This window comes from Acomys russatus, chromosome 10 (genome assembly GCF_903995435.1).
Source record: "Acomys russatus chromosome 10, mAcoRus1.1, whole genome shotgun sequence".
Lineage (NCBI taxonomy): Eukaryota > Metazoa > Chordata > Mammalia > Rodentia > Muridae > Acomys > Acomys russatus.
In genome coordinates this window covers 67,224,900-67,252,280 of record NC_067146.1, presented here as the reverse complement: position 1 = coordinate 67,252,280, position 27,381 = coordinate 67,224,900, and the positions used below count along the sequence as shown (strand labels likewise).

The window sequence follows — 27,381 nt, the reverse complement described above, 5'->3', positions numbered from 1 at the left end:
TATGTAGCCGAGGATGAACTTGAACTTCCGATCCTCCTGCTTCCACCTCCCAGTTCCTAGGATTGTAAATATGTGTCTCCATGTCTGGTCTGTGTGGCACTGGGACTCAAACCTAGGCCTTTATGTGTGCTAGGCAAGCTACATACAAACTATATGCTATATACCAAGCTGTTCTCCAAGCCCTTAATGTGGAACCTTAAGCCACACAAATGTGCTTTTTGTACTTTATCGGTTCCTATAGGTCTGTCATGCATGTTGAATCTTTTATTCTTGTATGATTAAGTAGTGTGATGCACCAATCATTTGGAATATATTGGTCACTGAGTTATATAGATTTTCTAAGTGGGGACACATTTCTTTATATGAACGCGCGCGCGCGCACACACACACACACACACACACACACACACACACACACACACACACACACACAGACTTGTTGATGTGACCACCAAAGAGTGCAAGAGAAATATAAGTCCCTCCAAACCCTCAAGCTTTTTGGTGGCTGATGCAGGATTCCCAAAAGTTCTGTTGTTTTTTTTTTTTGTTTTTTTTGTTTTTTTTTTTTTTACCCTGCAGCTTGCATTTCATCACTGAAAATAGTATACCACTTGTTTCCTTTGCTGTGACAGACTCAGTTTATTTTCAAGAACTGCCTGCCAAATTCCAAGTCTGAATCACCGCCATTGGTCTGCCAGCGGTTCCCTGAGCATAACAGCAAGCTCACTTCACTCACAGTTAGACGGCTGCACAAGCTGGAGCCACGATCCTTCCTGCTCCACAGAGGGAGCATATGCACCTCCCATGCGTTTGCAAGGAACACTGAAAAGATGTGTGCTGGGCCGTCTAGACGGACCGAGACTAATAGTGCTGAGTAGGTAAAGCTTCAGTGGGAGCTGTTCTTAAGTTAAATCAGTATTAGGTTTGTTCATTTTTATTGCAGGTGTGAGGCCGTGAAGAACACCCAGTACATGGGTAAAGTTTAGAGTCATGTACAAGGCCAGCAGTTTTCCTGCTGTGGCTGGCTGTGAACACTTAAGTCACACAGCGAGAAGGCAAATTAGGTCATGTTTCTACTGTCACAATCAGTTGTCTTGTCATTCTAACAAGATATCTGAGGATGGATAAATAAATAGAGGTTTACTTAGGTCGTAGTTTTGGGGTCCGAGAGCCTTAAGGCTCCTGTCTGCTCAGACTTGGTGAAGACCCTTCTGTTCTACATCATAGCACGGCAGGTGCCATCTTGGTAGGAGTAAGTACCTGTGGGAGAGGCAGGCTGTGCGTGTAAAACAAGGCTTCGGGGAGCTGCCCGGTTCTTTTACAACAACTCGGTCCTGTAGGAATTTATCTGGTCCCAGGAGATCGGTACTGACCCCTTCAAAGGGTGGTGCTTCTATGATCCAGTTATCTTCTGCTGGGCCGTATCTTCTCACCTTAACACCGCCAGCTCACAGCGTGTAGCCTGGGGAGGACACACTCAGGCCGTATCTAGCTACTGTAAGATTTGTTTTGATTGTTCCCTAAATGGTCTGGGGACCTCTAGAGGTAAGTGGACCACACTTTGAGGACCAGTGCTACCGGATGCCAGGGTCCTGTCTCCCACCAGGATGCCTCAGCTCTTTAGTGTGTGCAGGTGAGGCTTTCATGGTGCAGGTGAGGAGGTGACGTGGAGCTGCCTTTCTTTTACGGGCGTTGTTGTAGGCTTCTTTGGTAACTTTGGTGAGGTATCTTTTCTTGTGACATCTGAGTCCTGGGAAATGCGTTGAATGGTGGTTGCGGTAGAATTCCCTAAGTTTTATGGAAGGTGTTTGGCATTTTTGGCCATACTTGCTGGTTGCTTGAGGGAAAGGATTCCAGGCATGCTGGGTACTCCTCAGTTTTTACCAGGAAGCCATGGATGAGGTAAGAGGCTACACTGTGTCTCCTTGAGAATGGTGACTTGGGCCTTCCTCACTGTGTGCAAGTATGCCCTGGGCAGCTTGGGAGCAGCTTTATAGTGTCTTGTCATTTCCATGGGGACAGAGCTCTACAAAATTAGCTCTCCTCATTCCAGCCTAGGCTACCTACCACTTGCCCCTGACTTGTTTCTGGAAATGCTTAGAGACCCTGAAGTCTAAACCACCGAAAAGCTTCAAGGTAGCTCTGAGGCCATCCCGTCGCCTCATTGGTTAGTAGCAGGAGGTGCCTCTTCCCAAGGAAATCCCTGAGAGGAGGGCCAGAGTCCACCTGACTCTATTGGAGTCCTGCTTTTCAAATAAGCAAATCTTGAGTGCTAAGGAGGTATGTATGGGACGCTGAGTTGGGGTCTGCATAAACACCACACTCGAGTGAGGAATGGCTTTAGCCTTTCTTGATCTACCATGAGGAGAGACAGGGAGTGAGAGTGGCCTACTGACAGCCATGATTCTGTGACATGCCTGCTGTGCATTTGGGCTGTATCTTATCCTGTCCATGGCTATAAGAGGGAAGGGCTCCAAGGGTTATGGGAGGGGAGGTAGGGAGGGATCAGGAAGAGTAGGGAGAGAGGAAGTTGTAATCAGAATATATTACATAAAAATCATTTCAATAAAAGAAAGACAAAATAAAAGAAAAAAGAGAATAGATCTTCCTAGGGAGGGACCATCACAGGGAACAAATGATTTTTTTTCTAGTTCTCTTAGCTAAGGATGCTCACTGCTTTTTTCCTTATCCTTTCAGGATTCTTTCCGCAAACGCTCTCTGAAACGGTCCTCAGCCTTGAACAGGAAGCTCCAAGCCCCAGAGGAGAGCCAGCAGCAGTCTGAGCCTTTTGTGCACACCCCAGCGTGTCCAGGTCCACAGGAGGTCCCCACTTCTAGCAGGGACTCTGTCTCCAGGAGCCCTTTGGGCCAGCTGAATGAATGGTCTGTGGAGAAGCCAAATGCCACTTCCAGCGGCCAAGGGCTGTCCCAGAGGGACAGGCCCAGGCTAAGAAGTGTTTCTGAGGACGGCCCACTGGGGTCCACCCACACAGAAATCAGCACAACACCTTCGAAGTTGTACTTACCTGGTGGGAACTCCAGGATGACCCAGGAGCGGCTGGAAAGAGCATTCAAGCGCCAGGGCAGCCAGCCCCCATCTCTCAGGTGAGCCAAGCACCACCTTGCACATGTGGTCCAGCTGCTAATGACTTTCGTGGGCTCTCTTGGTCTCTTGTGCTCTCACCGCAAGTCTGTGAGGCAGCCAGGACCAGGACCAGAGAATTGGAATCAACCAGAAGAAAATGGAGCCAGGGGCCACACCTTCCCAAGGTCTGGGGGCAGGCCTTCTCTGTCTTCCCATTCTTCTCTGAGCTGTAGAAGGCTTGAATTGATGTCCCCAAGCACACCTGGGGCAGCACAACTGGATGATGTGGATTGGAGGAGTTCCCTGCACTCATGAACCAGCCCCCAAAGGCTTCTTGTGGGTGCTCCGTTTCTTTCTTTGACTCTGTTTTTTACTTCCATTCTTTCTTAATAGGCCACTGGGGATTTCTGCAGTAATTGGTTTTTGAGTGTTCAACCAGCCTCACACCTGGAGTGAGACCCTTGGCTATGATACCATTGGATTTGATTCATTAGTATCTCATTTAGGACTTTAGTGCATAGATCCATGGAGGAGATTGGTTGGTGGGTTTTCCTGTTGCCACTTCCTCACTGGATGCTGGTCCCTTTCTCTTAAGAGTGAATGTAAGATGGATGCTGTCCTTCACTACACCATAGAGTTTAGTGGAAAGGGATTCTGAAGGGTTTTAAGTTATATATTCGATCAAAGTGCTTTTAATTAGAAATTTCTATTCGTCAGTTTGGCCAAGTTGTATTTTTCAAGGACTTGGACAGTTTTTATCTGTATTTAGATTATTGATATAAATTGCAGAGTTAAAATGTGCTTTTTTTACTTTTAAGTTTGTAATGGCCACAGTGATGTCTATGCATCATTTTTTAAATTATTCCTTAATAGAAATTAAATCTTAGTAATATCTCATTTCCCCCTTGTGCACTTGAGTGTGTGTGCGCCTTCACATTCTATTAATCTTACGTATTTTCTAGGAACTCCTTTTGGCTTTATGTGTGTTTTTCATTAATTTGGGCTCATTTTAACTGTTTCATTTGTTCTCTTTCCTTTTGCCTTAATCTAGGACTGTTTTCTAGTTCACTGTTGTGAGTCTTTGATTCTCAACGGTCTTCTTTTGTGACATCTTTGTTTGCACGTGTCCTCCCATGACCTTAGGCTTTCTTCCTGCCTGATGGCAAGTGAGGCCACAGTTTGAAGGCTTCATTGTGCACTTCTGAGGGTAACGCAGCTTTTCAAAAGCTTGACGCTCCTGCTTCCAGCTCCTTTGAGGATGGTTTCCTTTCTTTGGCTTCCAACAGTTTGCATGCAGCTCCCAGTGTGGTTTTCATTGATGATTCTTTTTGAGATATAGCAGCTTTTCCGAAATTCAGGATTGGTACTTTCCATCAGTTTTGAAAATCATCATCTGTTTAAATACATTTTAACATTTTAAATACTGTTTCTGTTTCACCTTTTTTCTTTCTTTCTTTTTCTGAGACTCTGCTTACACAGATAGCCTTTTCATTGTGTCTGTGTGGTGTGGCTTTTTACTATTCTTATTCTTTTCCTTTTTTTTTTTTTTTTTTTTTTTTCAGCAAAATCTCGCTGTCCAAACGAAACTCCTGGGCCCCAGGGTGCTGGGACTGTAGGAGCATGCCTCTGGCTCCGCCCTGTCTGGTTATTTCCTCTTGATCTACTTTTCAGTTCATGGTTCTTCTCTCCTGTCATGTCTAATCTGCTATTAAACTTATCAGTTAGCTTCTTAATTTCAGTTATTTTACATTTTTACAATTTTTATTCACTAAAAATGAGATTTCAGTCCTTTTAAGATTTTCCTTCCTATTTTTAGGCATAAGATTCATCATGGTAAGCCGGGTGTGGTGGCGCACGCCTTTAATCCCAGCACTCAGGAGGCAGAGGCAGGCGGATCTCTGTGAGTTCAAGGCCAGCGAGACAGGGCTCTGAGTAACAGAGAAATCCTTTCTCGAAAAAACAAAAAACAACAAAAAAAAAACAACAAAAAATTTCATCATTGTTTTAAAGTCCATGACTCTAGTGGTTGAATTGCCTGTGGGTCTGCTGCTGTTGTCTAGTTTTTCCATTGAATTTTAGCCCTCTTTTGTGTCCTATTTCAATACGTTTTTGGTATTTTTGACTGGACCCTTGTCATTGTGTGTGAACAACTACATTGGCCTGGTTGAGAGAGAATGCCACACAGGCATAGAGGCCAGAGAAAAACTTCTGGGAGCCCATTGTCTCCTTCTGCCTTAATTTTGTGTAGTCAGTCTTGTTTGGCATATGGTTTACATTAAAAAACTTTCACTAAATTCCTTCTTGGTACTCTGGTGCTTTTTTTTTTTTTTTCTGTTTACATACAGTCTTCTGTTTCCTGTTTATATATTTGCTTATTTGTTTGTTCCTGTTGGGGTGAAAAGAGCCTCTTTTATTCTTGTCTTTGTAAAAGGAGAAGCTTTTCTCGGAGCCATCTACTCCGTCATCTGCCCTTCCACCGTGACTTGTGACGTCACCGTCACCTTTGCTTCTCACCGAGGAGGTCTTGTTCAGGCCGGCCTCTCCAGGATCTCTCATTGATTCTTTTCCTCCCTCCCACTGTCCTTCCATTCTTCCCTCCCTCCCTTCATTCCTCCTCCCTCCCCTCTGTCCTTTGTCCCTCCCTCTGCTGCCTTCCTTGTATCCTGAAGCCACACTTCTGGCTTCTGTGGCCTTGTAGTCCCATCTCTGTCTTGCTGGGCCCAGTCCTGCTCCTCCATAGCTGTTCTCAGGCCTTTGTTCTTTCCGCAGGGTTTGTTTGTTTCCATAGCACAACATGTCCAGGAAGGGATAGCTTGGCCCCTTCTGTCAAGTCCCTGTTCCCCATCACCTCACACTGTCCCTCTCTTGTTAGTCTTGCCTTCATGCTGAGGGCTTGTCTTCACCTGGCTTCTGCGCCACGCCTTTACTCTTTAACAGCATTTATCATTGCCAGAGATTCTTGGCTGCACTTGCTTGTCTATTGTCTGTCTCCTTCACTGAAGGTTATTTTCACAAAGGCAGGGACCCTTTAGTTCCCGGTGTTTTTGGCAGTACCTGGTAGGCAGAGATATTTCATGAATAGCCGCTTAATAGTTCCCTGCTACTGACACCAGCAGCCCTGCAGACGCAAGTCATTCTATGATACGGGCCCATGTTGTGTAAAGCACTGTTCTGAGTAGTCTGGGTAATCTTCAAACGTCTGAGGGGATAACCCGCATGTCACAGGTGAGGAAACATACTCAGACACATTCATTTGCCCACACCCTTGCATCTAGTGAGAGTTAGGGCCCAGTTTGCTGAGGAACACAAATGAGTGTGTCACATCTGTCCCCGAGTACAGATCCTTTCCACAGCCTTTGGATGATGGCTCCTCATCCTTTAGCACCCTTGCCTGCTGCTGACTGCCAGAGTCGTCTTGAGCTCGAGCCAGTCAGCTAACCTCTAGTTTAATCCAGTGTTGCTGCCTTGTGTTTCCCTCCCTCTAGTGCCAAAGCAGCTTTGTTCTAGAGAAGGCAAACTCATCAAAACCAGCTGGTGGTGGTGGTCTGGAAGACTGACTCTGACGTGTATGTACACCAGGCGGCCTGGGGTCTTCAGTTCTCAGTTTGATTTCCTTTTATCCTCACCCACTGGCTGACCCCAGCATGCTCGCTTTCTCCCTGGGTTTCAGCGCCTCTGGCTGTAAACTCGCCTTGCTTACACATATAGCTGGCTGGAGAGTCTCACCTCCAGAGTTAGTCTGCCCCTTGTGTGAGTCAGCAGGTGTTTTCTGAGTACCTGCTCTTTACAGGGCATTAAAGACGTATCGTTCTGGAACGTGAAGGTCTGGGCTGGCAAGCCAGCTGTATCTTTATAACCTCTGCCACCACAATCAGTTCTTAAATCTTGAGAGACGGCATGAGCTTCATCTTCTAGGAAGAGGAGGTGGGCTAAAGTAGTTGCACTGCTCTCTGTCCTCCAGTATAGGCAAGGTGTAGCTAGGAGTGTTTAATCTAACAGTATTGACTTCTGCCTGTCAGTGAACATACATTTGTGTGTACGTGTTCTTCCCTCTCTTCCCCCTCCTTTCCCCCCCTTTTTTCCTCCTCCTCTTCCTTCTCACTTTTCTTTTATGGGCACCATGTTAAGTGCATCACATGCTCTCACTTGTTTGCCATGGTAATCCATTGCTGCAGGTTTATTTTATTTTTTTAAAGGGCAAAGTTTCCATTAGATAACATCTCCCCCCTAAACAATTAATAAAGTAAAAGGCACTGGGTGCACAAGAGCTAGATACAGCATCGTTGTGACTATTAAAACCAAAGGCAGAAATGAGGAAGTCTTGAGTGCTGGTCGTCTCAAGGAGGCAGCTTTCTCTAGCTCACTATAGGCGGGGCTGGGGGTAAGTTTCTTCATGTGGTCACCTGGTGCAGAGGCCACCTTGGAAGAACTGCTCACTCTTAGAAGGAAGAGGCTGGGTCTCTGATGTCCCTTTATTTATACAAAGTTTAGCCATTACACTAGTCCTGATCCCTGGAGCCATGGAGGAGAGCAGAAGGCCTAGGAAGAAGGGAAACGCCGAGCTTTTTCTACATCAGGGACTTTTCTAGACTCACACAGGCTGTTGGTTAGGAGCAGGGAGCAGATGGTCTGACGGCGTAGGCACAAGTGGGGCTGCATCCCTTTCCCATTGTAAGCTTAAGAATCGCTGGAATCTTGGGTGGAAAACAGCGAAGCATCCTGCCACACAGAGGTCCGTGATCTGAGTCGGGTCCTACTAATGCTGAGCTGTGGGCAGGACTGCTTGCCCTCTGGGGGCTCCAGGAGGAGTCTCCTTATCTTGCCCAGATTCCAGTGGCTGCTGGCAGTGCTTAGCTGCTGCTCCTGTCTGCCATCTTCAGAGCTGGCCATGTTTGCTCAGTCCTTGTCAGGCTATCACCTCTATGCTTTCTCCTCTGCCTCTGTCTTCCACAGACAAGGATTCTGTGATGATAAGGGACCCTCCTGGATAACCAGGTTGCTCTCCTCACCTTGAGGTCACGTGGCTAAGCAACCATCCACAGCCTTAGTTTTTCCTTGCTGCATAGTCTAACATTAGTGCAGCAGGCCTGGGGTTAGTATGGTAGCATTTTTAGAGGAAGGGGTCATTCGATCTTAAGATTTATTTGTATATTATGTATATAGTGTTCTACCTGCATGTACACCTGCAGGCCAGAAGAGGGCACTAGATCTCATTATAGATGGTTGGGAGCCACCATGCCATTGCTAGGAACTGAACTCAGGACCTTTGGAAGAACAGTTAGTACTCTTAACCTCCTTCCCCAAGGAAGCTTTTCTGAATTATTACAGCATTTTCTTACAGCATTTCTGAATTCTGTTTGTTCTTATTATAGGTTTTCTTTCTTTCTTTCTTTTTTCTCTGTATAGCTTTGCCTCTCTTTGTAGGCTGGCTTGGAACTCAAAGAGAATTCCTGCCTCTGCCTCTCTGAGTACTGGAATCAAAGGCGTGTGCCACCACACCTGGCTCACTACAGATTTTAATGATTGTCTTCTGTGTTCAGTCTGTCTGTACCTTCCAGGAGTTTTCACCTGGATATGTACTCTGAATGCAATGTGGAAGTAGTAAGGGCTCCACAGAAGAAGAATTTAATTTAGTTGAATTTTGCTCCCAAGATTTTACACTGGGTATCTAAAAGTGCAGAGTGTAATAAACGCGCCGTTGGAACCCTGAGTTTATCTTCTTCACAGCCTGTTAGGGTCAGAGGTCCTTAGACACTAAATCTTTATGTGGGGATGGGAAACAGCTCCAGTGAATGGCGGCACTGCCCAGGCATGTCAGGAGGCACTCAGCCCTTGGGCCATTTCAGTATGGACTTTGTGTGCCGTGAGTGTGTGGTCACCCCCTGCCCCCCACAGCTGCCAAGACCTGTGTATGGTGTCCTGTTCTTTCTGAGGTCTCTCACTCGGCTTTAGACTTAATTTCAGCTCCCTAGTTTCTGAGAGAAAAGAAAACTAGGAAGAATGTTAAAGGATGCTGCCACTCAGGAGGGGCCAGGGAACACTACCCGGAAAGCCAGAAGGAGGGCGGTGTAACGCTCTGGGAGAAAACAAGAGGAATCAGGCCCTTTGGGGCAGGCATCAATGAAGGCCAGTGTGGAGGGGACAAGAAGGGAGGAATCCGAAACCAGGACTTACTGTAGGGTCTCAAGAGATGCCCTAACATGTCCTAAAGTGCATACTGAGCCCCTACAGGCTGGGCTGAGGGGGCTGAGCATAGATTCAAGACTCTTGTCATGGAAGGCAAGGGCCAGTTAGGAGGTATTTGACTTAATTTAGAAGAGAGTGAATGGTGGCTTTCTTCAATCAGGGTGCTGATAGTGAAGGTGGTGAGCCATGGGTGTGTGTATATATGTGTGTGCGCGCGTGCGCGCTTGTGAGTATGCATGTGTGCGTGTGTGTGTGTGTGTGTGTGTGTGTGCATGCGTGTGTGTATTTAGGGTTTCCTCACAGATTAGATCTTTTATGTTAGAGAGTAGAAGGAGAAAGATGACCTGAAGCTTCAGCTGCAAGAAGGGGTTGTCTTTGCTGAAACATGAAAGATGGGGAGAAACAGGTTTAGCTCAGAGCATCACCCATCATCTAAATGTCTGCCTCAGTGTGTGTCTTTCTCCCAGGTGACTTCCTGTGGGTCAGGGACCATGCTCTCAGAATCACAAACATGTGCTGTGAGTTGTCCTGCGGTCTCCATTGCAGGTGCTGTTGCTGTTGTGGCTGGGTGGGGTGGAGAGTGAGCGGGGCAGGGGACAGTCTCAGCAAGGACATGGGGTCTTAGTGTGATCCCATAGAGACATGTGGAACATGAACTCTGCTTTGGAATCTGTGTCAGTCATGGCTATGGGTTCCCATCCTGGGGTGGGCTGGGCACTGTGCAGCCTCCTTAGGGGATTTGAGGAAGGGTGACTCTCCCAAAGAGGTGGAGCTGTGAGCACTTGGAGGCTGGTGGGGACAGCAGATGGGATGGGCGTATCCAGTGTGAGGCATTTTGGGGGAGCACTGTAGCTAACGGTTATCAGAAGTTCCAGATCCTCTCCTCCTCTAGGGTGTTAATGTACCATGAGCGTACTGCAGAGCTTGTCTGAGGACAGATGTCCTGGAGGGAGTGGCCATGCAGGGCTCTTTCTCAGAGAAAGTACAGACTGCAGCAGGCGAAACTGGGAGGAGCCATGGCCAAACTTAGCTTCTCCCGTCAGGGTGCCCGTGGCTTCTTTACAAGAGCGTCAGTGTCACCTACCACTGGCTGTGTGGCTATGTCCTCTTCTGCCAATAGGACAAGTCTTTTTTTTTTTTTTTTTTTTTTTTGAGACAGGGTTTCTGTGCATCCTTGGCTGTCCTGGACTCGCTGTGTAGACCAGGCTGCCCTCGAACTCACAGCGATCCGCCTGCCTCTGCCTCCCGAGTGCTGGGATCAAAGGCGTGCGCCACCACGCCCGGCTACAGGACAAGTCTTGTGAATCTTTCTTGGTACCCCAGCCCGTCAGGCACTAGAGATGTTGAAGGATGAATCATCTGCCTCCCTTTGTAAGCCAGACCCCTCCGTGGATGCTGAATCGCAGCCCTTTCCAGAAGTGGGAGAACAAGGAACAGTGAGCAGGAGCTGTGGCGTGGGCAGGGTGGGAGGGCCTGGTTTAGAGAGGTATGTCTAGTGCAGGAGACTTCTTCAGGAGCAGCCACACTAGGCAAGGGGTGGCTGGGAGTTTGGTTCCAAGACCCAGGGCAGGCTGGCCTGTCTTCTTCTTCCGGAGGTCTTTGCAGAGCTGAAACAGCACCTTCAGACACCTCAGGCCCCTGCTCAGCCTTTGTCCAGACCAGTGGTTGGTTGAAGAGACTTGGCTCTTCTGAGTCTGGTAGAAATTTCATGTTCTACAGAATGGACACTAGGTGGCAGTGTAAACTTGTCTATCTTTGAGACTTAGCGCTGTCCAGCGGTGTATACTGAGCAGTATACATTAAGCACCGTCTCTCTCCTGCACTATTCCTCTCTCAATTCCAATCCCTCTCCCCGAGTCCCTTCCTGGAGGCCCCAGATCAGAAACAGGCTCCAGACACACGGATGCCTGTCCACATACTCAGATGGAGGGACTTCGGCCAGCTGAAGCTTGGCTTAGGAGAGGATGTGGCATCTGTGGTTTATTGACTGTTCCCCCACCCACGCATCCTGAGTCTGACAACATGTAGGCCACATGGGACGAGTAGTGGGTAGAATTTCCATCTTAATTTGTCTCTACATTGTTTGGACTTTATGTAAGACTGGAGACTCAAACTTGCCTGCTCTTTGAGACCTACATGACATCCAGATGCCATCTTGCCTTCTGGGCCTCCCACACAACCAGGTGGCCTCTTGGAGCTCAGCTTTCCTTCATATACTGCTCTGGAGCGCTGCCTTCTGTGGCCTGTCGCCTCCCCTGGTCTTGGCCTGGGCCACATTTAACCTTATGTATGTACTCCAATCCTAGCCCACCACTATTTCTTTTTCCTTCCAAGGCTGGCCTCTCTACAGTGGGCACTGGTAATCAGATGGCTTGTGGCTGTGCTCATATCACAGGCCCCACTCTGTCTTCAGGAAGGGGCTGTCATCACTGCAGCCCCAGCTGCCAGGGCTCACATGTCACTGGTACTGTGCATCCTTTAGGGGAAGGAGGCTTCCCGTGATGCAGATTTCTTTTGAGACAAACAAAGTGTGCCCAAAGGGCTACTCTCTATGTGTCTCCTCTTCTTGACCAACTGTGGACATTAGCAGAGTCCTGAGGCCCTCCTCTGAGGTTGCATGTAGCCCCTTGCCAGCTCGGTTGTGGTCCTGAGTTCTGGTGTGCAGAGAAGGAAGATGTCCCCAGTAGATGAAGTAGCTGCTGTTTCATGGAAGGAGGCCGTTGAACTCAGAGATAATCTGGAGGTGTTTGTGCGAGTGCAGTAGTGGTGTCCACAATCTCTTTCCTCTGTGCCTTTTCTGATTCAAGAATCCAGCCTGCTGGTCTCCCAGCTACCTTCCCACAGCCCCGCAGCTGCCAGAATCCCAGTAGAGGCCCACATAGAGGTAGGGCTAAGCCTGCATTCATAGTCTGGGGGCTAAGGTAAGGGTGAGGCAGGTAAGGCATCTAGGATGCAGAACATAAGGAGGCTGTCACTCTCAAGGCTTCTGGACTACAGCATGGTAGGCACCCCGAGGATGTGGCCCTTGAAATTTTGCACTCAAATTTTCATGATTTTCTCACCATCAGTGGCCTGGCTAGCAGAATCTGGATACTTCTCTTTGGCGCTCTTAATGTTATGGGGACTTCTCACATCTATGGAGTAATAGTTTGATAGTTCATCTTACTTTGAACTCCTTGGGGACTGGAATAGGGCCTTATTTTCTAGTCTTTCCCATTTCTGGCTTTGAGGCTGGCAATAATAAATGTTGAGCAAATAAGAAATGAATTTAGAAAGGGGAAGGGAGGAGAAAATTATATTGTTCAGTGCTATGAAACATACCCTGGACATCTTTAATAGAATTGAAACAATTCAAACTTTCTTTATTTTTCCTATGGATTTATATTAATTCATGCATTTATTTCTTCTCATACATTCATCTTAACTAACCATCCAAGTAACCAATAACTACAATCTAATCAACCCAGGCCACTAACCTATCTAGCCCAACCAATCCAACTAACCAACTAGACCAACCAAACTACCAGTGAACCAACCAACCTAACTAACCAGACCAATGGGACCAACCGACCTAAACTATATTCTTGATTTCATCACCTAGAGTGCCACCTTCTTCAGGATGTCCTTTCTGATTAGTTCCCTGTTCCTGTTCTTTGATGTATCTCTTCCCCATAGCTCTCATGCACACCATGCTAGGCGAGACTGATAGACTTCCTCATTCCTCCTGTTGCCTGAGCTTGGAGTGAACGTCTGAATTTCACCTCCTCTTGTACCAGTCAGAACTGTTCCAATAAGTAACATTGGAGTCAGTTAGTGGCTTTACTGAGAAATGGTGTGTGTGTGTGTGTGTGTGTGTGTGTGTGTGTGTGTGTGTGTGTGTGTTTGTGTGTGTGTTTGTGTCTGAGTGTGTGTGTGTGTGTGTGTGTGTGTGTGTGTGTGTGTCTGTGTCTGTGTCTGTGTTTGCAGTATGAGGTTGTTCTCTCAGGGGATACTGGGACATCCCATGCAGGATTAGTCATCTAATGACACCACAGGATCTCTCGGGGCTGAGGGATGGTGTGACTGACTGAAGTATTGTAGGGTCTTAGTGGAGATGGCTTCATGGATTAGGGCTGGGCTGTCCTGAAGGCTGAGTGGTGTCATTCGAAGGGGCTCATGCTGTGTCTAGAACATGCTCATTGTTCATTGTCCTCTAAGCCTTGGGTTTTTGGGGAATACGCTGACTGGGTCTCAGTTCTAATGCTGGAGGATGCTCTCCTGCTCTTCCGTAGCCCTCTTCTGTTGGCCTACATTGTACTCTGCTCTCTGTATGCCTTTCTGATGCTGGTACAGTTATGGAGAAGAATGGGAGCTTGCGTGCTTAGTCCCTCTAAGCCTGGGATTTAAACAAAGAGCAACCTTCTTTCTCCTACTCCGAGTCTCCCGAGGAGTGGATGCTTAGGGACTGGGGTAGAGAGAGCTTGAGTTAAGTCCCATCCATCCTGTGGCCTTGGACCCCTTTCCTCCTGACCCCTTGGTTGATTTCCCCAATAGCAGCCAAGTGGGAGGCAGCATTCTGCTGTGCCACCCTCTTAGGGGTGGCACTCCCACCTTGAAAAGATGGCCTTTGAGGCTGAGTTTATCAAATCAAAGCGATGGCCGGCCAGGACAGCTTCCTGTATAGTCAGATTCCATGTGTGCACCTCATTCCAGAAAGTTCTACTTTGTTTTCTCTGTTCATTCCATGAGAAGTTACTAAAGCCATGGGATTTCTTTCATTTCCTGTTGAAGACAGTTTTGGAGCCCTGGGTCCCTTAGAAGCAGAGCCTTTTCCTGACAGAGTAAACAGTTTTTGATCTCACTCTAAATAGATGGTAGTTAATTTTGTTCAGTTCAGCAAAGCATTTTCAGAGTGTCTCTTGCCATTCAAGTGGTTTGGGGAGAGCAGTACTGAAGAGAGATCCTGTGTTCAAGGGGCTGAGACACGCACACACAGACGTTCCACAGGACCGTGGTCATGCAGAAAAGATGAGTGAAAAGAACACAGCAGAAGGCTGTGCAGAGCCTGGCTTGTGTCAAGGATAATGAAGCTGTGACATCATCATTACTTAACAGGCCCTGTGGGTTGTACGAGCTTTAGATGAAGGGCCTCATTTGTTCCTGGTGGCAACACTAGGAAGGCTATTGGATCAAGTTTTCAAGTGGGAGACCAAGGTGCAGACTGCCCAAGCAGTGTGGATCTATGGAGGCAGCCTATATGTGCCTTTGTCTTTCTTACCTAGGTGCTATTGTTGTTATGAGACACCATGACCAAAGAGCAAGTTGGGGAGGAAAGGGTTTATTGGGCTTATACTTCCGTGTCATAGTCCACCACTGAAGGAAGCCAGAACAGGGACGCAAACAGGAACCTGGAGGCAGGAGCTGATGCAGAGGCCATGGAGGAGTGCTGCTTACTGGCTTGTTCCTTTTGGCTTGTGCAGCCTGCTTTTTTAATTTATTTACTTATTTTTTAATTAGCATCCAGGACCAACAGCCCAGGGATGGCCCTACCCACAATGGGCTTGCCTTCTCATCAGTCACCAATTAAGGCATCTTCTCAGTTGAGGCTCCCTTCTCTCCGATGACCCTAGCCTGTGTCAAGTTGACATAAAAGCAGCCAGCCTGGCCTCCTTCCTCACTGTCTCCAGCCCAGGCTAAGGAAGAAGATTTTCTGAGGAGCTGGAATTGTAAGGGTTTCCAGAGCGTGGGTGATTCCGTGCTGAGGAGACAGTTTGAACAGAGGAAAGGGGCAGTGGGTTTAGCTAGGCGGTGGGTGTATGGGACTGGGATAGAGGGGACTGGTGGACTGGACAGCTGACTTGAAAGCCAGGCTTTCTTTTCTAGGCAATAAAGAGAAACAAATCTCAAGTAGTTTGGGTGGTCTGGCGATTTCTCAAATCAGGGATTGTTAGTTATATAGGTATGTGAGTACAATGTGGTATTCTGACACAGGACTAGGTTATGAAATAATTAAACCTAGATCGTATTTTTATCTCCTTAAACATTAAACACCTTTTGATTAGTGCATAATAATTGTATATATTTTGGGGTACACTATGATATTTTGATGCACACAGGTACTGACTAAATCAGGGTAATTAACATTCTCACCTCTTCATCTTTGTGGGTGGAAACTTGAACCGCTTATCGGGTAGAGCCATGCTTCAGAAAGCTTAGTCCAGGGCGATACTGACCGAGGGGCCAGGAGCTGGGTTTCCAGGTAAAGAAATCTCAGCATGTGAGCAGCAGGGAAGGTTGTGGACCTGGAGGATCAGCGGTGCAAGGATATAGGACTGTGAGGACCAGGAGGAAGATGGGTGTTTCTGGACACTCACAGGGGAGTTTTTGTTTCCATATTTCAGGGCAAGCAGAACACAGATCCTATGCAAAGTCTGCCAAGAAGCTTGGGGAGCGAGGGCCATTAGGGCGGCGCTGGCGCGGCTCTGGCTGGTGAAGTTCTTGGAGGGTGAATATTGTCAAAAGTCACTGATAAAAGCATCAAGGCCAGAATCTTGCAGCGGGAGACTCACATGCTTGGCATGGGGCAGGAGAAAGGAATGGGATTAGCACAGAAGGAAGACCAGGGAGTCTGCTCCATCCCTGGTGAGGCGGATGGTTGCCAGGAGGCAGAGGCTCGTGGTTTGGGGAGGATGGGGTGATGCTGAGCCTGGTGGCAGGAGAGAGTGCAGGGACTCATCGGTGGCTTCAGAGAGAGCACTCTGCTCAGAAAAAGGCTGCAGGTAGAAGGTGGATTGCATGGCATTGAGGAACAGGAGGACCGCATGGCATTAAGGATACCCAAAGGTCCAGGAGTCCCGCTCAACAAGAAGAGAAGCCTAGGGTGTGGGTGGCAGCTGGAGGTTGTGGGTAATTAAGGAACAGAAGACTGGTTTTCAAATTCGGTAAGATGTTTGCAAACCAAGGCCTGGGTTCCAGCTGTCGAGAGCAGAAATACATCACCATCAACCCTGGGGAAGTCTGGATGTGTGTTAGGGTTGGGTCGGCCAGGGAAAAAGTACCCACAATACCAATTCATTTTCTGCCATGATGGTAACTGATATGATGGCACCGCAAGTTCCTGAAATGCCTTTTAAGTCCCCAGTGAAAGGGCTGATTCTGTTCAGCAGAGCTTGTGAGCTACTTGGTTTCAATCTGTCAGGGTCTTGCCAGGTCCTGTTATGGTGGACTGTTCTTGGGATGCTGTGATTGATAATGCTGCAGGACCTCAAAGCTCAGCTCAGCATCTTCAGTGACTCTGGGCTTAGCAAGGCTGAAAGGGCCTTGAATTTAGAGTGGAACAGATATGGGTTCAGATCCTAGCTCAGACACACCCTAACAGGGTGACCTTGGGCAGGATTTTTGCTTCTTCGTAGATCAGCTTATTCATCTCAGGTAACCTTGGTAGGACTGTCCTGTTGTTATGACGATATAAAATAATGTACATGAAGAATGCACTCCACAATTACTTTAATACCTATCTTCCTCTTCCATTTGGTTTCATTTCATTTTATATTTTTAAAGATTTATTTATTATGTATACAGTGTTCTGCCTGCATGTGAGGAAAAACACTTTTAAAGACATTCTTCCTTTCTTTCCTTCTACCTTCCTTTTTTCTTTCCTCCTTCCTTCCTTCCTTCCTTCTTTTCTTTCCCCTTCCTTCCCTTCTTTATTTTATTTTATTTTATTTTTATTTTTTCCTTCCTTCCTTCCTTCCTTCCTTCCTTCCTTTCTTTCTTTCTTTCTTTCTTTCTTTCTTTCTTTCTTTCTTTCTACTTTTTGTGTCTGTCTTGACTGCATGTACGTATGTGGACTGCATGAATGCCCCGTGCCCTCAGAGTCCAGAAGAGGGCACTGGGTCCCCTGAAATTGGAGTTACAGGTGGTCGTGAGGAACTGGGAACTGAACCCAGGCCTCTGCAAGTGTTCTCCATTGCTGAGCCATCGCTTCAACCTCTGTTGATTGTTTTTAGGATGAGTATATTCCTGAATTGATGGGGACCTTCTGAAAGGGATGACAAGGAAGATTGGCTTCAGATGGTGCATGATGGTACTGGCGAACGAGGAATGTTCAGAGTCTCAAGGAGGCCTGGGGGTAAGGGGGTGGTGATGTCCTGTACTCCTGGGTCTTTCTATCCTGGGCAAGTTAGTATTTCCTCTGGTGGATCTGTGGATGGATGGTGTGCTAACCCTTCCCAAGGACTGACATAAGCAATGTCTTCCCCTCTTCCTAAGGTCTCTATGGGATTTTGAGACATGATTCCACCACAGTTTACTTTGAGGAACCAATAAGTTTATGTGGCTTCCTTACAGAGCATAGGTTAAGGTTGCTTAAAGGAGCAGTATGGGTGCTCTTCTCCCCAGAAAGTTGCACCTGGAAAACCTTTACCTAGTAGGGATGAGGGATTCCCAGTGGATGCAGGATAGCACCCCAACTCTGGTCCTTGAAATCTATGTATACTCTAGCCGCCCCCGCCCCAGGCCATTTGTAAGGGATGCATTCAAAAGGTGGTAGGGAGCAGCTGAGTGCCTCCCCACACACCCCTCCGTAAGGGAGTACAAGCAGTCAACAAGCCTAGGAGGGTCTTTTGCAGGAGGCTGCAGATGAACTTTCCAGTATGACAGTGGCTTGGCTGGAGGACAGCCACTCATGACGATGGACTTGTGTTTTGGGGAAGTGTTTCCTCCCTCTGCCATGAAGGTTAAAGGGGGAAAGGGGTTTCTTCACCTGCAAGCTCTGGAGGTTGGTGTGGGTGTTACTGTTCACTTCTTTCCTGCAGTTCTTGGGGCCAGCACATTGAGTTGTCCCTACTGAGCCTCCTTGATAGTGGTCCTCCATCTCCTCTCTGTTGCTTCTTAAGGCAAGTGTGAGGACTCTGAGAAGAGGAGCATCCTTTAAGTGACAAAATGGCTCTCTATGGCCACAGGGTCATTTTGTTTAAGTTCACTCTGTCCACATAAAATTTTCATTTCAGAGAAGAGAGAGCAGACAACTGAGTATGCTAAGAGTGTCAACGATGGGAGCCAGGCCTAGCACTCTGCCCCTGGGCGAGAGCTAGAGGAAGGCTCAGTATTTGCTACCCACCTCCATTGGCAGCCCAGAGGCTGCTGTGTGGAGGGCACGTGATGACAGGCACCCAGGAGCCAGCCCTAAAGCTGCCAAGGAAATCTACCCATGCCATAGACCTCTACAGCCCAAAGCCACCCCTGTGCCCCACCAAAGCATCCTGACAGGTCTCAAGTCACTTTCCATCCTAGATGGAAGGCATTAGCCACCCCTAAAAGCTCTAAGAGAGAATTAAGTGAGGAAACGTTGAACACGACCCTTTTTAGTTAAAACAAAAACATAGCTAGCTCATTTAATATTCAGCAAGGGCATCACAACTGCTTTATTACTCTTCTTTTGGAAGAAAATGACTCCAAAGGGAACAGGTCCTAAACGCTGGAGCCTGGGAGTACTTAGACAAGGATCCTGGCTTTAGGGTGTCGTCATAGAAATGAAGCCACAGAGAATTCTCAGGGGAAGGTTGCTGTTTAGGAGAGGCAGGCCGAAGTACTTAGCTGTGGCATGGCATGACATCACTACTCCCTTTCAAATGCTTCAGCAAAACACCCTTCCCCCCTCAAAAAAGAATATGTGTTTGTGTGTCTATAAGCATGTGTTGAAAGAAAACAGGGCGGATGTCTGCTGTATTCTCCCACTTATGTTTTTTTCAGAGAAGGGAAGCATGAAACACGTGGAATAGGCAGGGAGAAGTGAGCGGCAGATGAGATGTAGCTTTCACCACCGTGAAACATGTGCGAGGCCATAGTATGCGTCATTACATGTTGGAGTCTGGGTGAGGCCATGGCATAACATGGGCTAGCCAAGAAGTGGAGGGGGCGCATGCTGATGTGAATGATGACAGCAACTCACTTGCCATGTGGGGCTGACTCCTAGGGACCATGGCTGTTACAGAACTAGCAGCTTGCACTAGTTGCACAGACCTGCTTCACGGATGCCCTTGGGGGAACTGGGATGCTGGCTTCTGCTCTTCCCCCGCTGGACAGGTCACCCCCATTCTTCCTGGAATGCCCCTTCCTGACACCCCCCCCCCCCGCCCTGGATGTTTTCTTCAAACTCTGACTCTTTGATTAGACCTGCCTCCTGAGGTTCAACATGCCATTTCCAACAGCCGACTGCTTGGCGTGGCTCGAGCTGTTTCAAAAGATTTATATTTATTCTGGAAGGAGCTCCAGATACCATTGGTTCAGAGCTCTTCCTGCTCGCTGTGTTATTGGGGCTGTTTCTTGCCTACATGATTCAAGGGCTGCAGTCTAGTCTGTGCCTCTGCACAGTGGCCTGCTGGGGATGGCGGGAGGCTGAGGCCCGAGAAGCAATGACTTGGGCAGTTGCGCGATAGGTGTCTGTGTCATTGGATTCAGATCCTTAGAATCCAGTAAAGGCAGAGTCTTGCAAGGGCTTCATTCTGCTCTGACTGGAGTTTTTATTTGCTTAATTTTTTTTTTTTTTTTTTTTTTTTTTTTTTTGAGACAGAGTCCCACTGTGTCGCTCTGGCTGTCTTGCATCTTACTATGTAGACCAGGCTGGACTCAAATTCACAGAGCCCCACCTGCCTCTGTACCCCAAGTGCTGGGATTAAAAGTGTGCGCCAGGCCAGCACACCAGGCTTTGGCAGAAGTTTTACTGTTGAGGTGAAAAGAGAGTGTGTTGCTCACATCCCGCCCCACCGCCGTGACCCTTCTTCCTTACAAACTCCCATGAAATCTGTTACTGCCTAGTGATCCAGAAGAGAAATGTGAAAATGTCACGTTCCCCATCATTTGACTCTTGGGGCAATTGTGTGCCCTTCAGCTTTGGCACTCAGAGAAAGTTTCAGCACTGGCTCCCACTCCCCAGAACAACCTAGAGTGTCCCACTTTCTCAGTGACTACCCTACCTGCCGAACTTTACACACACACACACACACACACACACACACACACACACACACACACACACACACACACGCTGCCTGTGTTCAACAGTTGGGCACTCACTTGCCTTGGAGTCAGGAGGAGCACGGAGAGAGGGGATCCCTGTCTGGACCCAGGGATATGCTCACCTCATTTCTAGTGAAAATGGCTGCCAGGAGAGGCATCAGAGGCAGTCTAGCTGGCTCAGGGACATGTCTAATTTTAGCCCAGGGTGAGCTGGTTGTAAGTTGGGGCTGGCTCACTCAGGAATCTTCCACATGTCTCTGGTTTATGTGTGCTAGGTTAACTCTTCCAAGGTTAATGAGCTTGGGACAACGTCTTCCCTCTCTTTCTTCTAAGAAATGCCCAGAAAACTGTGCGTCCTCTGTGCTCTAAGAGTAGGTCAAGATTTCCTGGAGGTTCTTCTCCCACGGTGGGCACTGTGGGATGGAAAAGAGACTAGCAGAAGGAGTTAGTTTTGGCATATCCTTTCTCTGTCCAAACTGGGGGGAAGTTAGAGGCTTTCAGGGCCTGCGTGCCCAAGGAGACCTCTGGTCATCCACCTGGGATCATGTCCATCATGCCTGTCATGGACACCAGGGATTAAAAGATTAGTAGGAAAATATATCCAAAGATGCCATAGCCAGGCTTTGTGGGGGAGGCCTACAACTCCAGATACTTGAGAGACACAGTCAGGGTTTGCTAGACTAAAGCATGATCCCAAGAGCAGTCAGAACAACAGAGTAGATGCTGTCTCAAGGAAGGGGGTAAGGGTCGGGTGGGAAGGGCTTGGGGATGGAGCCCAGTGGCAAAGCTCTCGCCCAGCATGCCCAAAGTTATGGTTCCATCCCTCACTACCACAAACAAATCCTTGACCCAGGTCACTTTCTGAGACAGATTGAGAATTCATGGGCCTGAGACTTGCACTGTCTGGGTGGCCTCGAGAGTTCTTTCTTGTTCTTTGTTTCATTTTGTTTTTCCTGATTATTAAACCGGCTTTATTCATGCGGGGCAGGTCTCTCTGTTATCACTGAGCTTTGTACATGCCAGGCAGGCTCTGACCACTGAGCTTCCCTTTCATTTCATTTCAACTTGGAAATTTTCACTGTGTGTTTGTGAATCTGTGTGGACTAGCGCGTATGGAAGCCGACGGTCAGCACCTGATGGTTTCCTCCCTTGCTCTCCACCATATTTCTTGAGACAGGGTCTCTCATTGGATCTGGAGCTTGCGAAATTGCCTAGACTGGCAGCAAGCCTTCAGAATCTTCTAGACTGCCCCTCTAGCGCTGGGATTTCAGGCACATGCTCTGTGTTCATGGCTTCTGGGGACTGAACTCAGGTCCTCATAGATGTGTAGCAAACACTTTACCAACTGAGAAAATTCCTTGGTCTCTCTTTTTAAAATGTGTATCTGTTCACTCACTGTTTAATTAGACTCACCCTGTAGCCTTGGCACACCTCGAACTTGTGATCTTGCTACTTCAGCCTGTTGAGTGGTTGAGATTATAAGCTTGCGTCATTAGGCCTATCTGAGTGGACATTTTAAGAGAAAGAATAAAAATGCATCTCCGTTGTGTAAATCTCCTAAAAATAACAGTGGCATATAGACATGTTGATGACCCCTTAGAAAGGAGGGCTCCTGGAGCTGCATGAACTTCATGATAAAACAGACCTTATTTGAATTGTCACTATAATTTTTTTTGTATGACATGTTAAGATAAGGGACCATCTTACAGTAAACAGTCCATCTGTCCAGTGACATGGATTTGGGAAACATTTTACTGTACTGTTTCCCTTTCCTTTATGTCACCTTGGACTTAGGAGTGGAGACTGATGTGTGTGGGGGCAGCTAAAGTCTGAGCCTCAGTGTCCCCATTTGTAAAAAAATAAGGTCAACGGTCCCTGTGCTCACACAGGACTTTGTGAGACTTAGACTTGAGAATTGCTCTGCAGGTGCCTGAGAAAGCAGACAGTGGCCATCATAAAGGCAAAGCTGCCGTATAGAACGCTTAGTGCAGGAAGGGAGACCCTGGGCAGGGGACAGCATCTGAAGCCACTTGGAGAAACAAGTGCCATTTAACAAGAAGCCTTTGCTTTCTCATGTGTCTCTTTCTGAATGGCTGTTCAGTCAGCTGTGGCCCGGGCAGCACTGCCTCACTGGTCTTCAATGAATATGGTCATCAGGGAAACGATCTGTGTGTTCTAAATGAAAATACATCACCCTAAAAGCTGTTTTACGTGTCCTTTGGTATACTTAACCAAACAGAACTAAATGGGTTGAATGTTCGATGGGACCAGGGGCAAGTTAGCCTTTCTCCTTGGCATGGCTTCCTTCCTTGGATATGTTTGCTGGCCTCTGTTGTGACAGTAAGGGTAGAACTGCTCCCCCAAGTGGCTTCTACTCCGAGCTAAGCAAACATCTCTACACAGCTTCCCAGCCCCTGTGGAAACCCAGGCCACGTCTGCAATGTCTTCCAGGCAACCTGTGGGAACCTTTTGTAACTCAGAGGATAACCGTAGACTCCCCCATGGCAGGAGAAGCTTTGGCCCTGGTAGTGCCTTTTCCACTGAGTTTTCGTGCCATGGGGGAGGTGGACCACAAGGAGAGGAGTCCTAATTAGAGGTAGTTTCAGTGGTTGTGTTGGCTGGTAGTGTAGGCTGGGCCCTACTCACCTCTGGAATACCTCTGACTCTGCATGAACCAGACTTCCCATCACTTCCTCAGGATTCTTGGGTCCATGCAGCTTCTTATGATGAGTGGGCTTGGTTGAACCTGGTAGCTCATGGTAGTGGGCAGCAGGCCAGTGGCAAGACCATGGTGAGAATGGCTCAAGGACTGGCATCATTGTGTTCTGTGAACTGTCTGTTTGACTCAGGTTGCTTTGATGAACGTGGCCATGGTCCAGGGCTGCAGCCCATAGAGACCATATCATCCCTCAAGAAGGTGTTCATTCTCCTGGAGTGACATCACCTCTATGTATTCTTTAACCTTTTTTTTTTTTTTTTTTTTTTTTTTGCTTCTTTGTTTTGAGACAGACTCTCTCCGTGTAGCTCTGCCTGTCCTGAAACTTGCTATGTAGACTAGGCTGGCCTTGACCTCACAGAGATCCTCCTGTCTCCGTCTCCCATGTGCTGGAATTGAAGGGATGCACCATCACACCAGCCTGTTGATACTATTTATTGATTGCCTGCCTCTCAGTATCAGTTACTTAGTGAAGCCGAACTCAGCTACACCCAGAACCTTCAGTCCTGAGCAAGGGTAAACAGGGTGAGGACCATAAAGCCTTGCTGAATTATGTTCCCCAGAAAGGAGCACAGCCTGCCCTAATGTGGTTGAAGTATTAAGGAAATGCGACCAAGGCCTTAACTTCCAGGATGGGATACTTGAAAATGCATGAACCAGACCGTTGACAGCCCAAGATCGTGTGCCTGGCCTTGCCTATGCCCAGGATCCTGGGGAAAACACTACGCTGTCTTCTACCTCACTCCATTCCTCTAAGGCAGTCGTTCTCGGTCTGTGGACTGTGACCCATTTGGGGTGTGTGTGCCAAATGTCCTCTTCACAGAAGTCACATATCAGATATTTACAATATGATTCATAACAGTAGCAAAATTCCCGTTATAGCAATGGAAATTATTTTATGGCCACAACGTGAAGGGTCGCAACATTAGGAAGGCTGGGAATGACTGCTGTAAGGCATCCAGGTTGGACTAGGTCTGGGATGGCTTCCTAACTTTCCAGACAAATGGGCTGCATCTAGGTGAACTCTGAGAGCTCCAGGGCTCCCAGAGGGAGCATTCAGTCAATGCCAACTGTATGTGGAAGCCATGGGCCAAAGTGGAAGAACAGGGAGCACAATGTGAGGGAAGGTCATAGCTAGTACAGTTTTGTTTTGCAAACTGTTTGCCCTTGAAGGAACCCTCTGGACGTGAGACTAGGGTAAATTTCTTTGTTCCTGGAATGTTCCAGAATCCACCTTGACTCATGGAATAGATATACAGGAAGAAGAAACGTTGGACGTGATCTTGGATCTTGCCTGGGCTTTGCATACTTCTTGTCAAGGGTGTGTGCCAAAGCATTTCAGGAGGGACACATACGGAAAGAGAGTTAAGCTGAGAAATTATCACCCCAAGAACAATAGTTCAGGAGGCCGGGGTACAACGTGTGTTCCCTCCAGCCAGCTACTGGGCCGATGGCTTTTCCAGGAGGATGCAGGGCCATCAGCTCCCTACCCCCAATCTGTCATCACTGGGTGATGCCTATCTTTGTCCAACCTTCGTCATCATGGACCCGGATGAGAGAGACCTGGGTATGCAGCCCAATTCCCAAGTAGGGATTTTCACCAGTTGCAGGAAGATCATTTATTTGGGTTGAATTGTTAAGGCAGATTGTTTTCACAGTGTTCCAAGCAGAGAACGTTCTTACAGGAAATACCAGACCAGCCAATTATAGTCAGGTTTTCCACATCCTCAAGAGGAAAGAAAAAAGATGGCGAGAGAAAAAGAGGAGGGATTGAAGAAGAAGAAGAGCAAAGGGGTTTCTTTCAATTCCGAAGGCTGACATTTAGGGAACTGGCAGGTAGAGGGTGAGTGAGACTTGTAGAAGTCGCTACACCACACACTGTGATGGTTAAGGCATACAATGACTCCTTCCTTGATAACCTGAAGCCCTTCCCGAGACCTCATGTTCTCTGTGGCTTAATTTTAAAAACGTCTGCTGATCAACTGGTTGTGGAGGGAGGCAGAGGAAGGGCCCCCCCTCCCCCAGGCTTGGACACTTCCCATCCGTCACACTGGCCACCAGAGGTGAGACTCCCAGGAACTGCCTTCCTCTTCCTGAGCTTGTCAGTAACCACAACAGGTGGCTTCCCAGCATCCCTTGCGTCTAACTTCCACCCTGCATCTCCACTTTCCCATCGGGAACAGAGAAATGGGGAACAGCAAAGTATAAAGAAAGAGAAAAAGAAAACAGTTATGGAGAACTCAGAGGCTTTAAAAAGCCTTTTGTATCAGCAGACCTGAGGACAGGATGCACAAAGGCTGCTTGCTGCTTCTCCTCAGGGCCATCTTTAGACGCAAGGTTTCTGCTGGGGATACAGGAAAAGAGCAGCACACAGGTCCCCTGAGGCATCTGGGGTAGGAACTGTCTGAAGGGCAGGAAGCCCAGGAGCACCAGATGTTAGCATCCTTAGAGCATGTCAGAGGCACCTCAGGTCAAATGGGCGCGGTGTGAGACTCTAGTATGCAGCCAGTGATATCAGACTTTGCTGTGTGCCACCCTCGACTGCTCTGCCAGATTCCTGTCTGGCTGTTGACGTTAGGGTCCCGTCCCTTGCTGCATGGCCCTGGTGCACCTTGAATGGGACACTTAGTACTGTGGATGTGGACATGCTTCCAAGGCAGAGAGTGTTGCACAGGATTCAAAAAGCCATCCCCTTCCTTGAGCTTGGCCAGAGTTCCCTTCCTTGGGAATATATGTGGGTATTTGTTTTTATCAAGTGCCTCTTCAGCATCAGCTTGTCATGCGTTGGTGTGAATTAACATTATTAAGTTTTCTACTGTTAAATTCTTGCATCCCGGGGGGTGTGTGTGTCATATTAACAAAACAAAACAAAAGAAAACAACTCATGGTCAGAGCAGTTGTCCAAGGTTTCCTTTCCTAATTTGCACTTACGTGGGCAAGTGTGAGTTTTTTGGAGTCAAGGTTATACTTGCGTCATCTTTTGTCGTCATCTCGGCTAATGCATAGCAGATGCTGTGTGTCTGGGGGCGGGGGGGGCCAGGGCTGCCTTCATTATTTACTTGATGCAGTCACTCACTCAGTTAATAAAACCTTCTTTGAGGGAAGATTCTATCAATAAGAAGGCAGATGCACAAAGAAGAGAGGAACCTGCCTCCAGAGCAGAGTTTCAGGGCTGCTCTGGGTTCTCTGCCAAGTGGGGTCAGGAAGGCTCTGTTCAGAGTGGAAACTGGGGAGAGTTCTGTCTGTTTGATGACACAAACCAGCAAGACACCATGGCGCATTTGTTGTTCAGGCTGCTCTTGAGCTCTGGCTCAGGTGCTGCTCTGGCCTCCAGGCCCTGTGTGTGCATGCTGGGGCTTCAGGCACGAATCATCCTGCCTGGAGCGACTGTAGTTTTAGATTTCCTGTTTGTTCTCACGCCAGTTTTGTGGTCATTATCCTTTTAAATTGTGCGTGTGAGCACAAGTGTGCATGCTTCTGCGTGTGCTATCGTGTGCATCCAGAGCTCCAGAGGTCAGCTTTGTGGAATTGGTTCTCTCCTTCCATCTTTATGTGGGCCTGAACTCTGGTCACTGTGCTTGCATGGCAGATGCCTTTACCTACTGAGTTATCTCACCAGCTCAGTTTTGAGATTTTTCTAGATAATTGTCCAGTTCTCTCTCTCTCTCTCTCTCTCTCTCTCTCTCTCTCTCTCTCTCTCTCTCTCTCTCTCTCTCTCTCTTCCCTTCCTTCCTTTTTCCTTCCTTCTCTTCCTCTTTTTTCTTTTTTCGTTGTTTTTGAGACAAGGTTTCTCTGTGTAGCTTTGGTTGTCCTGGACTCACTTTGTAGACCAGGCTGGCCTCAAACTCACAGAGATCCTCCTGCCTCTGCCTCCCCAAGTGCTGAGATTACAGGCGTGCACCACCGCACCCTGTAGTCAGTTTGTTGGTTTTCAAATGCCTTGTTTACTTTCTTTTTACTGAAGACATTCTTTTTAATATGTTCTTAACCCCTCCCTTGCCCTCCTAACAGTGTTAGTTACCCTGTTTTTTCTCCTTGTCAGTTATGGAGAACCAAGCTAGCATAGAGCGAACTCCCAAAGGCGTGCTCCTGTTAGTCTCTTCAAAGAATCAGCTTTGGTGATCACTGTGCCTACTTACTTTGCTCACTGTAAGTGTTGTACTTACTTCCCCTGCATCTGTCCTTTTCTAGTGACTCCTGCGGTATCAGGGCTTGGCTCTTTGCTGTACACTCATCCTCGCTGTTAACCCCTTAAGTGCTTCCCAGAGTCAAGTTTTTAGTGCTCACCGCTTTGAAATGTTTATTTCCACTGTCGTTTCTTTAGAATTACTTACATACAGATTCTCTTTTGGGAGGAGTGTTGAGGAGCTATCTTTACTATTGGATTTTAAACAATT

General features: G+C 47.7%; 1 protein-coding gene across 1 annotated transcript in view; it reads left to right on the top strand.

Annotated features, from left to right (window-relative positions):
* Mindy4 (MINDY lysine 48 deubiquitinase 4) overlaps positions 1-27,381 on the top strand; it is a 103,943-nt gene that overhangs the window by 12,001 nt on the left and 64,561 nt on the right. Inside the window, exon 5 of the mRNA XM_051152325.1 lies at positions 2,698-3,104. Within this exon, the coding sequence (XP_051008282.1) occupies positions 2,698-3,104 (407 nt within the window). The remainder of the gene's footprint in view (positions 1-2,697; positions 3,105-27,381) is intronic.